The 14,146-nt window shown below is 52.3% G+C and overlaps 1 protein-coding gene across 2 annotated transcripts in view; it reads left to right on the top strand.

The window, feature by feature from the left end:
- The window catches only part of POU2F3 (POU class 2 homeobox 3), a 38,804-nt gene that overhangs the window by 9,534 nt on the left and 15,124 nt on the right, over positions 1 to 14,146 (top strand). Inside the window, exons 1-2 of one of the 2 annotated variants that reach the window (XM_085081779.1) lie at positions 1,666 to 1,790; positions 6,169 to 6,203. Coding sequence is in view for 1 of the 2 variants with exons in the window: in XM_085081778.1 (XP_084937904.1) it covers positions 6,169 to 6,203 (35 nt within the window). In the remaining variant the exon portion in view is untranslated. Of the gene's footprint in view, positions 1 to 1,665; positions 1,791 to 6,168; positions 6,204 to 14,146 lie in introns of those variants that run through there. The other variant, XM_085081778.1, reaches the window with a different exon arrangement.

Here is a 14,146-nt window from a genome sequence, read left to right as displayed (position 1 = left end):
TGGACACCAAAACTTCCACCCCAGCCCAATCCCCTCCCAGTGCCAGCGCACTTTGCATTAAATCCACATCGGGGCAGGTGGAAAATCAGAGACTGTGCTTCAATCTGCACAAAGTGAATTAAGCCTGTGCTCATTCCTCAGCTCCCAGGTGAGAGTCCTGCTCTCTTCTCCCCCTTTTTTGGGGTGGGATCTGTTTGCAGTGCTGCTGTGCCCAGGGCTGGGCAGAGGGAGCTCTGATCTCTGCTGGGCTGGGGAAAGCAGCAGTTTGCTGTATTCCCATGGAATACAACACCCATGGGATACAGAACACCCTTTGGAAGGCGGTGGATGATGCTGGGATAAGGTTTGGAGGTTCTGTCAGCTCCTGGCTCAGGTGAAAGAGATCAGCACAGGTGAGGGATGGCAGATCAAGCTGCTGGCTGCTCAGCCCAGCAAACCCTGCACCTCCTCAGCTTTTTTTTCCCTCCTGCCTTGTGTTGTTCCCTCCTCAGCTCAGGCTGGGAGCAGCTTGCCAGGCCAAAGTCTTTTGAGGAAACTTGGCCTCTCCCGGCCCCACGCTGAGCTCAGTGCTGGGCTACGCCTTTGCTCCCCAAGGCTGGCTCTCCCTGGTGAAACTTTCCTCAAAGCCTCCAGGATTTCTCTGGTCTCTTCCCCCTGCAGCCATGCACAGCCCCAGGACAAGTCCCGGATAAATGAAAGCTGCAGCAGTTGGGCTGGAAACAGCTGGTTGCTATGGCAATCGGGGCTGCTCGGGATTTGCATAAGGCTGATGATTTTCATAGCACAGCCACATTTAAGGCGAGCAGGAGAAATTTCCATATTCCCAGCTCCGAGTCAGTTGGGGCGTGGGGGAGGCCAGGAGGGGGATATTTGAAATTCAAATGAAGGTGATTAGGGTTTGAGGTTGGGTTATTTTTTTTTTTTTTTTCTTAAACATCCCATTATGGAAGAGGATAAAAAAGGATGGGGAGGGGAAAGGGGAACAAAAGGCTGGTTTGACTTGAATTAGAGGGGCAAAGGAAGAGCTGGTCTGATCTGCCTCTTGCCTCTGGTCTAGGAGAAGAGACTTGCCCTCTCCCAGCACCTGCAGGTGAAATGTTTTCCGTGGGAACAACTGCTGCCCTCGGGTTTCCTTCTGGAAGGTGCCTGAGTCTCCCACACTCGCTGTCCTGCTCTCCCCCCTCTCCCTGCCCCACACCGAGGGGCTGCACAGGGACCTGGGGGTGATGGCATCTCCCTGCTGACAAAGGGAAGGCATTTTTATAACCCAGGGCTTTCCAGCCGAATGAAGCACAAAGTGCTCAGTGAAAGCTTCCCCTGGAGTCTGGAGCTGCCTGAGTCAGCACAAGATTCACTTTTCTAACCAGCCTTGGCTTTCCCATGGAGATGCTGCGATGGTTTGGGGGTTTTTGTGTCTTCAGAGCAAAAGAGTTAAGATTAAAACTGCCTCACAAACTCCTCATCCTCCTCACACTTTAAAAAAACACTTTTCAAGTGCCTTGGGAGCATCAAGCATCCCAGCAGGGCATGTAGGAATCACTGGTGGCTGCTCAGCTGCAGCTCCTTCTCCCCAGGGCTGGTGGGCACAGCTGGAGGGAATCAGAGCTGTGGGGAAAGGTGATTTAAGTGAGCTCCCAGCTGCCAGGCCGTTCTTGCTGGTTCTGGAGGAGCTGCTGGGAACAGCAGCACGAGGGCTATGCCTTGGTTTTTGCTTGAGTTTCTAAAGCCATCTGAAATCCTGAGGAGTATTTGATGCTGAATATCTTGTTTAGCTCAATCCGTCAGTGCAGGTGAGCATTTTGCTTCTTTTACAGCTTGTGGGACAAGTACAGGTTGTAGTTACAGGAATTGCCACTCTTTTCTCTCCCCCTGCTTGGGTGATCTCTCAGCTTCACACCTTGTTTGAGGTGAGAGATTTGAAGGAGTGAATTTATCAGAAATGCCCCTTGAAAGGCACTCAGCACCCGGCCTGCTCTGCCAATCTCCAGTGGCATTGTGCTCCATCAGCTGGAGTGCTAAAACCTCCAGGATAGGTGAGATGAATCCGAGATATTCGATCCTCTGAGGCTGGAGCCTGACCTGCTCACCCCAGGCAGTCCCCGATGGAAATTGGGATCTCCAGAGGGTGATTCATCCCTGCGCCATCTCTCTCTCTCTCGGGGGCGAGAGGAATTGCCCTCTGGAAGCTCCTGCTTCCTCTGCATGGCTGCAAAGGGAGCCTGGAGCAATTGGCTCCCAACGAGGCACCCAAAAATGTCAGACATCTCAGCCGAGCCCCTGCCTGGTGCCTGCCTGGCGCTGTTCCCCCTGCGCCCTTCAGCTGTTCCCCATTTCCCTCCCAAATGTGCAGCAGCACCTTCCCTGTGGGAATTCCCCGACACCTGCTGAAGGATCACCTCCTCATCCCCTTGTCCCTCCAGAGCACGGGCTGAGCTCGGCGTGGAGCTGGCTGGGCAGGGGTGAGCTTGGCACAGCCCGGGCGCTGTCACTCCCCGCAGGTGACAAGATGAAGGCCACCCTGATTTGACTTCTCCCCCATTAGGGAGCTTTTATCCGGACTGGCTCTGCAGCCCGATGGATCCTTGGGTTTTCCAGGGGGGGAATGGCAGCGGGTGGGGGGAAAGCTGCCCGGAACTGCTGCGCTGCTCCCATCCCCAGAGAAACCTCCCCAGGCAAACTCGCACCAGATCTGATGCCAGAGCTATGCAAAACAGCTGCCAGGTGAAGCAAGGAGAGCAGCACAACCCTGGGCTGAGCAGCACAGCCTCCCCAGCTGAGCTTATCGCTGCCTTTTCCCCCTGAAACAGCAGGGTGAGGTTCATGGGCAAACTCCTGGGAATTTTAGGGGCTCCGAGCAGCTTTTCCCCATTTGAATCTCAGGGCTTCCCCAGCCTCGTGGAATTTAGGAAGGGGAGGACTGATCCAGCAGATTCTGGAGGTTCTGGATTCACTCTGTCTGGCTCGTGCAGCAAAAATCAAGTTGTTGGCTGGGCTGAAGCTCCGTTAAAATGAGTGGAGTTCTGGCAGTTTGCAGCAGGAGAGAGAATCTGCTGCCACTTACACTTTTCTTTCTTTTTATCTCCTGGAGCTAGAAAAGATTAAATCTTAAGTGCAGATTGTTTGAACAGCTCATTCCTTTAAGGAGAGAAATGACTACGGCAGTGTGAGTCCTGATGTTGACAGAAACTGGGAGGAAACTGAGGCTATTTTTATAAAGTATCTGCAGGAAAGTTGTTAGAGATTCAACTGAAAGAGGAGAGTTGTTATGAGGGTGCACCCTATAGCACTCAAAGCTTGGCTCAAAGCTGGAATCACTTCAATTTTACATTCATTGAAACATAAAAAAAGGCCAGATTTGTTTGCAAATAAATCTGTGCCCAAGCACTCGTTGGTCCTGCAGAGATTTGTGTATCCAGCTCCCATTTACATAACCACTGGGAGCAGAATTCACCCCTCCCAGTTTCAAACCTCTCCCTCTTGGACATCTGAGCCTCAACTGGTTGCCCCTGGGTCCCTTTGGAGTCATCTCCAGAGGGCCATTCATGCCAGAGGAGATGGGTGGCTGAGATAGCACAGGCATGGCCTCTGGAGGTGCCTATTGCTCCTTCTGTCTGCCCAGACAGCTCGGGGCAGTTCCCTCTGACTTAGACACCTCACTCAGTGCCAGGATTTAGGAATATGGGCAGGGTGCTCCCAAATCCCCCCTGCTGGGCTGCAGGAGTTTGGAGGATGCTGTGTCTGAATTTGTAGGAGAGGAAAGGACTAAAAAAAGGTCAAAGCCTGTCAGCTGCACGTGCTTGTGGAGGGAGGGAAAAGCAAGGGATGGGGAGCTGAGAAGAGGAGGGAAAAGATTGAGGAGAGGAGGGAAAAGGCCCGGAAGAGGATGTGGGGTGTGCAGGGAAGCTCTGCTCCAGCTGTGCCTCTCAGCTTCCAAGGTTTGGGGTGAGTGCTGGTGACTCAGCCATCATCACTGCGACCCAGGGATTCCCCTCCAGCTCTTTGAATCTTGCCTCATCACCACGAATGTGAGCGAAACTCCTGTCTCCAAGAAGCCAGGAGATTACCTTTTTCCTTCCTGTTCTATTTTAGCAGCTGGGAACTTTTATTTCCTCCTTCCCTCCTGGCTTTGCTCCCCTTCAGCTCAGCTGCTGCCTCCAGATTGCATCAACCCAAACCCCCCCCCCACAGCCCGTGGGGGTTTCAAAGGTAGAAACTGCAGCCTTGAAGATGCTGCTCAGGTGTGTGGATGCTGATTGTGATCATCCATTAGTGCTATCAGCATTCCCATCGCTGGATGTGCCCTCCTTGGCTTTTGGGGCTGGAAGGGGAGCTGGAAAGCAATGAATGAACCCAAATCCTGGGCTGGGAGCAGCTGGGAGAGCTGGTCAGGGAGCAGAGAGGGGTTAGGAGATAAAGGGCTGAGATTGGGGAGGGAAAAACTGCGAGAAGCAGGTCGGGAGGAAGGCAGGGAGAGCAGCCAGGCTGGGGGAGAGGGCTCAGAGCTGGCTGGGATGGGGGTGGTGAGGAAATTGCAGAATTGGGGTGCAGAGGATGAGGAGATTTCAGAGCTGGGGGCAGCTCAGAGCTGGTTGGGGTGTGCATGGTGAGGAGATAGAGGAGATTTCAGAGTTGGAGTCCAGAGGGTGAGGAGATTTGAGATTTGGGGTCCAGAGGGCAAGGAGATAGAGGAGGTTTCAGAGCTGGTTGGGGTGCAGAGGGTGAGGAATAGAGGAGATTTGAGATTTGGGGTGCAGAGGATGAGGAATAAAGGATATTTGAGAGTTGGGAGCAGCTCAGAGCTGGCTGGGGTGTGGATGGTGAGGAGATATAGGAGATTTCAGAGTTGGGGTACACAGGATGAGGAAATAGAGGAGATGTGAGAGTTGGGGTGCAGAGGGTGAGGAGATACAGGAGATTTCAGAGCTGGTTGGGGTGCAGATGGTGAGATCTCCAACTGAGGAGGCAGCAGCTCATTCTGCCATGGCCCTGCCTGACAGCACAGCCCCACAGCTCCATTTCCACAGTCAGTGCTTTTTAAATGTCACAGATTAAATCTCCAGAGGTGTTTCCAGACAGCCACGGAGCTCTGTTATCCCTGACTCTCCAATGTTTTGCCATCCATGGATAATTGTACCAAGCACACTCCCCCTCAGGATCCACACTGATCCACCTGGGAATACTCTGTGCATGGAAAAACGTGTGCTGGAGTAGGGCAAAGGCTCGTTCAGCTGAGGGAAGTCCATGGCAGAGCTGGATTTGCCCTTCTGCCTGCACGGAGAGAGCTTTCCAACTCTTCTCAGGAGCCCCAAAGTGCTGGAAAACACGATGTGTTGGAGCTTGATCAGCTCACAGGGCAGGGGCTCTGCTCATGGGGAACGTTAGCCTGGAAAAAACAGCAGCAGCAGCAGCAGGAGGAGGCCCTGGGGGCTGTGCTGGTGGGATGTGAGCAGATCCAGGCTGCTCATCCCCAGCTGGGCACAGGAGGGCTCGGGGAATGTGTTGCAAAGGGAAGGGTTTTTGGGGTTGCCTCTGCAGCTCCAGAGCTTCGTGGAATCCCTTAAAGCGCTCGGCTCTGCGGAGAGCACAGCCTTTCCCCTGTGATGTTCTTGATGAATTTGGCAGGTGTGATGGAGTGGGGGGGAATGTTTATCATCAAAGGGGAATGAGTGAGGGCCTGTGCGGTACCTTCAGGCTGAAACCTGTCTGATTTTTCCCCCTGCGCCTGCCAATCTCTTCTGGAATCAAGGAGACGCCTCTCGAGCACAACCCCACGGCACCCTCTGTTCCTCCAGATATCCCATAATTACCCTGTGCCACACGGGTTCCTGAAGATCCTGGGGGAGCAGCCCTGGCCACCTGCTTGCTGCCCTTTCCCACAGCCGTTTCCCTGCAGATCTGTGATGTCCTCCAGCTCACCTCTGCTGGAATCTCCCTTGCAGTAAGCGAGATCTCCCCCACCCTTGGCCAGGGATCTCCCAGGCAGGAACATTTTTATGATCCCTCAGCAGAGGCTGGTATCACCTCAATCCTGATGAAGCTGCCTTCATCCTCCTCTCCTTGCTCTCCCAGGCTCGTATTTTTGGTTCTGTGTGTTCCAAGTTCTGGAAAGCTCCCACCACTGCTGGCTGTCATTAACACTGAGCTGTTTCTCTCTCTGTTTTGTTGTAGGGAATGAACAGAATGGGCTGGACTTTAACAGACAGGTAAGATGCTCCCTGGCTGCCCAGGAATTCTCCTCCTTTCTGGAATGGTTGTTTTTTAATTGCTCATCATGCTGCAGCTCCTGCTGAGAGATAAAAACTCTTAGGTCAGAAGCTGCCATTAAACAGACCACAGAAGTTCTTCCCCGTTCCCCTTGTGGGATTGAATGGCAGATCACACCTCTGGTTTCCCTCTTCCTAATTCATAGAAGTTCACCTAATTGCAGACTTTGTTTAAATGACCATTTGCTGGAGGGGTTTTCTGGCTTTTAAATATTTTTATGTCATCATTTAGAAGCAAACAGCACCTCAGTTATGGTGGCAAGTGTGCAAATCCCTACCCCAAGCCCCAGTGCTGTGACAGTGACACTGTGGTGTGAAAGAACACTCACAGGAGTGTCTCCAGGACTAAAGATGAGGTGGTTTGAGGTCTTGCAGTGCTCAGGTCAAATTCCCCTTTGTGAGGCAGCAGGGAAAGGGACAGCAGATAAAAATATGGGCAAGCAAAGCCCAGTTGTGAATGAGCAGGTGAGGAGCTGTTGTCCCTGCTGTGTGTGTTCTTCTCCTCCTGCTTTGTCCAGCTAAAACCATCCCTGACTCACTGAATGCCTGGAGGTTTTCCTGTGTGGCTGTAAGGAATCCCTGAGTGTCACGTCAGGAGGTGACAACCCTCTGGAGTCCTTGGATCTGTGCAGACCCTTGAGCTCTGCTGGCAGGGTGGTGAGGCACAGGTGACCAGAGATGTCCCTGCATCCCTGGAAGTGTCCAAGGCAGGCTGGAGCACTGGGGCAGTGGAAGGACTGGAATGGGATGGAATGGACTTGAAGGTTCCTTCCAGCCCAGACCCTTCTGGGATTTTAGGAAAATGCTCTCTGAGCCCAGAGCTGAGGCCTTGTGTGGCCAGCAGAGCTTGGAAGGGACAAGAGGAGCCAGGAGAGGCCAGCAGTGCAGCATCCCAGGGGCTGGATGGGAGCTGGGAATGCAGAAGGAGCTGGAAGTCCACGGGCAGACGTTGGCCCAGCAGCATCCCCCCTTCCAACCTGCATTCCCCAAATCCAAGGGCTCCAACCCTTCCAAAGCTCCCTGGGATCAGCTGCACCTCCTCCACGTGGCTTTTTGTGTCCTTCAAGCTTCCCTTGGTGGCTCTTGCCTTGACAAATGTCAGCCAGGCTGCTGTTTGTTTGTTTGCTTTGGCTGCTCGGGCTCTGGGTGGGTCTCCCCTTCCTATCAAAGGTGTCCCAACACGCTCAGCCATCTTCCAGGATTCTGGAATGGGGTTTGGAATTGCCAGCTGCACACAAAAAGCCCTGTGTCTCCAGCTCTGTGCAGAGCCCAGGCCGGGAGAAGAATCCAATCAGGGTGATAAAAGGAAATTCCCCACAGTTAGAAATGAGGACAGGATCGTTACAGACTGCAGAATTCTCCTGTGGCAACAGCACAGAGGTGTTGGAGCTGGAATGGGGTTAATCCAGGAGAGGTGGTGGAGCAATGCTGGTTTACACCCACTGCTGCTCTGACCCTCCATCCTCTCTGTGCCTCTGAGTGATGCTGAAGTTGTGGGGGGCAGCCAGGCTTGCAAGCAGTAGGAAAGTTCTCCTCCTAAAAAGAAATTGTGGTTTTATGATTTTTATTTTCCACTTTTATTTTCCTCCTTGCACCGCAAAATCCAATTCATTTATTCCGGCTCGTCTGTGTAACTGAATAGCAAACCTGGCTGGGGATTTAGCAGGGTTTAAAAAGCAAAAGGCTGTGGAAAAAAAATCTCATTTTATTGTTTTATTTAATTTCTAATCTGCTCTGATTGCCCAGAGTCCACCAGAGGGGTTTGCAGTGATGTCAGGGATGGGGATGTAAAAATCCCTGAGTGGACACAGCCCTGTGCAAGTGGCTCTTTGTCTCCCTCTCTTGGCCCTCTCAGGGCCGTGGGTAGAGTTATTTTAAAGCATTATTACTTTAAATCGTTATTATTTAACATAATTATTATTATTTGAAAGTATTGTTATTTAAAAGAATAATTATTATTTTAAATTATTTTCCTAAATGAGCAGGAGCCCAAATGCACACGGGCTCCACACTGACAGTTAGGGTTGACCTCAGCTGTCGGTGAATTCATCCCCAATTCAGCAAATAGATTTCAAATGACGAGAAAAAAAGGGAAGAGAGGAGAGCTGGAAATATCAAAGTGTTTTCATGTAAAATCAGGTGCTGAGCTCTTTCATTAGGGGTGGAGGTTGGTGGGTTTTTTAATTTGGTTTGGGGTTTGAGGTTGGATTTGGGCAGGTTTTTTTTTTTTTTCCCCCCCCTTCTTTTTCGTTAGCTTGCAATTCAAGTTCCCAACCCGAAGCCAGGGCAGGATGGGTTTGAAACCCAACTCCAACCCGACTGCAGGAGCTCTCTTTGCCTTTATTTGGAGCGCTGGGCTCTAATCACTTTGAAGATCATAAATCTCACATCGTTCAGCCTCTCCCCCAGCCTTTGTAGATGGCCTACATTTCAGGTCTGCTTCCCTCCCTCCCCTGTTGTGCTCCGGGCGGGATGGGAAGGGAAGGGAAGGGTGGAGTGACCTGGTTAGACCCCTTTGCTGCTCCCCATCCCTGCCGGGGCTGCTCTCACCCTGAGCACCGCGAGGAGGGAAACTCGCGCTGGTTTGAGGTTTTCGAGCAGTTTGTGGGTCAGCGCTGTGCTTTATGAGAAAGCTCCTTCTGATCCCTCAGCCTACTTGGCAAACTTTTCTTCTTCTCCCCCTCCTTCCCCTCCCCTCTTCAAACTCTCCTCCCACCTGGATGCAACAGTAATTTGTATGTGAATGAGAGGGAAAAGGGTGTGGATGGAAAAAAAAAAAAAAAGCAAGCAGCATCTTCTGCCTTGCCTATCTGGTTTGGCTTTTTTATTTAGCGAGTCTAATGCTGGTTGTTTCCTGTTTATAGCCAGGGAAATGCAAAGGCACAGCAATAAACTTTCACCTTCGCTGCTGGCAGCCTGCACGGGGACATCTGATGGGTTGGGATTGTGGCCAGAGCGTGGCAGGGACAGATCTGAGTGACTCTGCCCTTTCCTGGCAAAGTTTTTGTCCCAAAATGGGAGCAGGATGAGGGCTGAGAGTGCTGGAATGGGAATTTTCCTGGCTGCCCAGGTGCTGTGGTCTCACCAGGCCTGGTTGGGTTGAATTCCCAGCTCAGCCTTTAGGAAATAGTGGATTGTTTGTTTTCGTAGCAGTTCTGCAGAGCCAGGTGTGTGGAGCTCAGCCCTGGGATAATCCTGCCCGCTGGAATACACACACGGATGGAGGGCTGATGGTTTTGGGAGGTGCCAGGGCTTGTGTGTGGTGTGAGGTTGTAGCCCAGCTCAGGGTGATGTGCTGGAGGAGGAGAATCCCTGAATCCAGGGCTGGTTTTCCAGCAGGGAAGTGCTGGGCAGCACCTTGTTGGTCCAGGCTCAGATCTCCTTCCAGAGAGGGAATGAGGTTCCTCTCCAAGCCCTCCCTCCTCTCCATCCACTCTCCAAATTCCCTCTGGAAGTGAAGCTGGCAGGCTGTGTGTGAGCAGAGCTGGGAAGGCTGGGCAGCTCTGCCTCTGCTCCCTATCCAAATGCACCAGGCACTCTTCATTCCAGCAAAAGGCTGACCCTTGCAAGACAGGCTGTCATTTGTTAATCAAACCTGTCATTATCGTTCATCACATCAATCTGAAGGTGATCTGGCTGTGAGATTTGACAATGTTTAAGACAGACCAGCAGGCACTGAGGTACCTGAGCAGGGCTCAGCTTCTAATTTACTGTTGGTTCTTTAGTCCTGTTTTTTGCTTTCTTTGGTTTACTCCCATCAGGGGATGCAGGAAATACATAGATTTCCAACAGGCTTCCTAGAAAGCTTTTTTCAGCTGTGTCTGTTGAATAATTCTTCCTTTCTAAAACCAGTGAACCATTCTTCCTTTCTAAAACCTTCTTTTCTAAAACACAGGTGAAGGATCCTGTGCTCTGCAAGAGGTCCTGAAGGGATTCCCTTCCCTTGTCTCACTCCTCTCCCTGCTCTGTTCATATCTGACAGTCACTGCCCAAAAAAACTTTAATTGGGTAGGTTTAGGGATTTTCAGCAGTTGCTTTGAGGCAGCAGGGTGAGGGAATGAGTTCTCTCAGCTCTCCACTGATGTCCTGTAGGCACATGATGTGAGAAATTAAAAGTGGGCAAACTGTGCTTGAGCTCTGAACTCGCTGGTGGCTCCTGTTCAGTGCCATTAATGAGCGCCGTGACCTTGTTTGGTACCTTCCACCCACACGTCTGCAGGCACTTTGCTCATGGATTTAGCATCCCTTGGTGCCTCTGCGAGGTGGGGAGGTGTCCAGCCCTGTTTTGCAGACACAACCTGACTCCCTGGCTTTTCCCAGCGATGCTGAGCGCCGTGATTGCAGCTGGAATCAGGGATGCTCCATGGGACAGTTGCCCCGTGGACATTGTGTATTAAATCCAGGGATGCTCCCTGCCAGAGCTGGGTCAAGGACTCCCATCCTCTGATTCACAGTCTTGTGCTCAACCACAGACAAGTTCTTCCTCCCCTCCATCCTTTTGAAGGTGGAGAGAAGGGCCTGACTCGCTGGGTAGTTTGTTATTAATATCTGCGATGCAAAACTCCCTGTGCATTTAATTTCGCTCCACCAGGGCTTCCCTCCCCCCGGGGATCTCTCTCACAGTTTTTCATTCCCACCTCCCCCTAATCTCATGTGCTCCCTGGATGTCATTTCTGTTCCTGCTTGGCTTTTCCCCGTGGGGAGCTCAGGTTTCAGTCTGCCCTCCAGATTTCCATCCCAGTCCTGCTCTGCCCTCCTCTCAAGGGGAGGTTCACATCCTGCTTCCTTCTCCCCTCTGGGGATCAATTCAGATTTCACTCTCTCTTCTCCCCATCGCCCCAGGGGCTCAGCCTAAGTCTTGCATCTGCTTTTCATCTCTTGAGCCTCCCCTGGCTGGAAACCAGGGCTGGCCTCGTACCTGACACTGATCTGAGCTCAGCACCTTGGCCTTTCCCTTTTGAAGTCTCCCTGCTCTGTCCTAGGGACAGGCTGATTGCATAAATTTGTTTGTGTGCAGGTTCCTCATTGAAATGCAGCCCTTTGGGAAAGCATCAGAGAAAGCCCTGGCTCCAGGGAAAAGTCCTCTGTGTCTAAATATGGCCCTGCTTTGCTTAGGACAGATATGCAGAGGAACCCCTTCTTCAGGCTGGGTTTGTTCTGGCACCTTGGAGGAGCTTGCTGGGAATGAACCCCAAAACAGGCCAGGGGAACTTGGGAGGGAAAGGGAGATGCAATTAGGAGCGAGGATTTGGCCTTTTAAATGTGTTTTTCCCAAGAGGTGGACTGAAACCACTGAATTAATTTGTTGACAGCAACCCAGAGTTGGCTGGATTTTATCTGTTCCTTAACATCCAGCTGCAGTCCGTTCCCAAACTCCTGCTTTCAAAGAGCAAACTTCATTTATAAGGTGATTCCTACACCTGTTTCCTTGGCAAAACCTCTTGTACAGCTGTTTCAAGCCTGTCTGAGAGGGAGAGGCAGAGATTTTGGTGCAAATTCCCAGCTCATCCTTTGGGAAATGTTTTCTAGGCTCACGAGGGACAAGCCCCACTTGCACGGGTCTGTCTGAAAGGTCACAAAACTTGTTTTCCACAGCAGAAACTCAGCCCAAGGTATGGTTGTCACCAGCCAGCCACAAGTGGCCTTTTTGAGGGCTGAGTTGCACGAATGGCTGAGCCTGGATGTGACTCTCACGGAGTCATGGCTAATGGGGAGAGGACTCGGAGTCCTTGAGGGTTTTTCATCTCCAAGAATTGCCCCCAAAGGCAGGGTGGAGCCCTGCAGGAGGGCAGCTCCAGCACACCGAGGGGATGGGGATGGGTTTCAGGCAAGGTCTCTAATTTCAGACATCACAGAGCATTTTCTCCTTTCCCAGAGGTGCTGCTCTGCCCCGTGTGGGATCAGTGGGATTAGTAATCCATCTCCTCCTGCCCTGCTTGCCCACCACAGGGAATTTGAGATCCCCCAACCCCACGGCTTCACTCCCCAAACCCCAAATGAAACCCCGTGTGATGCTCTCCCATCTCCCTCACTCTCCCTTTCATTTTTAATTACCCTACTCGCCGTGCTTAATGCAATCCCTCCAGCTGCTCTTCTCGTGTCCCAGTTCCCCGGGGCGTGGCAGGCGCTGCCAAAACTGCCAGCGACCAATGGGAGCAGCCCGTGGAGCTGGGAGGGAGCCAGCCCCAGTCACGGGAACCCTCTGATTCCAAGTGAATTCCTCCCAATCGTGGGATGTGGTGGGAAGTGCCTCCCCACCGAGGGCTACCTGGGCTGGGTGGACACTCTGCTGGTGGATGACTAACCCAGGGATGGTGCCAGGCGCTGGTTTGTCACTGCCAGGAGGCACACAGAGTCCTGAACAAACAGAGATTCCTCCCCACGGGCGAGGGATCCGTGGAAAAAAAAAGGGTATTTTTCACGCAGGGCAGATTCTCAGGGCAGAAAGTCCCAGTGAGGCAGCTCTGGAGTGGAACTGGAACGTGCTGGGGCTCGGGGGGACCTGTGTGAGCTTGCAGGAGGGCAGGGGAGCAGCCATGGAGTGGTGTGTGTGAAATCAGGGTGATAAGGAAAGGGGCAGGGATGCAGCCCAGGGTGGGAGCAGAGCAGATAAGCACGGAGGTGTAGGCAGAGGTGGAGTTCTGGAGAGGTTTGGGAGTTGGGAAAGTGGAATGGGGAGAGAGAGAGAGGTGCAGGGAGCAGTGCTGCAACCCACGGGAAGGTTGGGCAGGGGGTGAGGAAGGGGCAGGAGAGTCCTGGGATGGAAAAATCCCAGCCTTGATGGGGTAAAATCAGCTGCCATGCTTTGATTGGAGGTTCTGGCCACTCTGACCAAGAAAGTGGCATCTTCCCCTGCCTGCTGGTGAAATGCTCCCAGTTTGGGATGCCCACAGGCCTTGGCAGGGGAGACACCACATGCCTGAATAGCACTGGTGAGCAGGAAGGTGCTGTGAGCTGTTTTTCAGTATCTTTGCAGCAGTTCTGTCCCCCTGAGCACAGAGCAGCTCCTGAGAGGATTCCCCAGCCTGGCCAGGACTGTCCCACCTGAGCAGGTGTCACTGTGAGTGTGGCCAGCAGGGCAGGTGCTCTGCCACCCCTGGGTTTGGCTCCTTTTTCCCTTGCCCAGCTCCTGCTTTTGAAGCCTGCTGTGCCACATGTGATCACTTGAGGTTCAGCACACACCGAGGGGGCAATTCTCTCTCTTCCCTGTTTGTTTGGAAGCAAAAATCCCAGGGAAAAGCTGTGTCAGAAAAGCCACAAAAGCTGCGTGTGGCTCTGTTTGTTTTCTCCTGTCAAGTGTGCAGCTTGGCTGCTCTCAAAGCTTTGACTTCCCACCCCTGCTTTGACTCCAGCACAAGCATTACCACCCCAAGCTGAAGCTCAGGATAAACCCTATCAGATCAGCCCTCAATTAATAAACTCCAAGGCCTCGTGTGGAGGGTGATGCAGGTGTGCTGAGGTTAGGGATTGCATTTGAATTTTCCAGCGTGCTGCCACGGCTGAGCTTTGGGACAGAGTCTGTTAGGGAGTTAATCCCACGCTGAATTCCTTTCTGTCACGCTGACAGCTTCCAAAAATACCCAGCCTTCAGTGGGCTATAAATGTTCCAGGGTGAGCATTGACATCAAGGTTTCCTGCCTTCTTTCCAGGTGTCTGCTAAGCCCTGCCGTACGTGCAGGATAGTACATGTGGAAATAGTAATTGCGAGCCCATTATTATTATTATTGCCATAATTTATTATTAGTGTGTTTTTTATTTTATGGGGCCCACGTGTGCAGGTAATTCTCGGCGCAGCGCTTACGCCATCAGAAGGGGGGAAGGCTCAGGCAGCTTGGATCCAGCTGAATACCTCTTCCCAGCTTAAAACTTCCTCCCTGGGCTCG

This window comes from Lichenostomus cassidix, chromosome 24, assembly GCF_008360975.1.
Source record: "Lichenostomus cassidix isolate B80296 chromosome 24, HeHo_3.0, whole genome shotgun sequence".
Taxonomy (NCBI): Eukaryota; Metazoa; Chordata; class Aves; order Passeriformes; family Meliphagidae; genus Lichenostomus; species Lichenostomus cassidix.
This window is presented reverse-complemented; position numbering and strand designations above follow the sequence as displayed.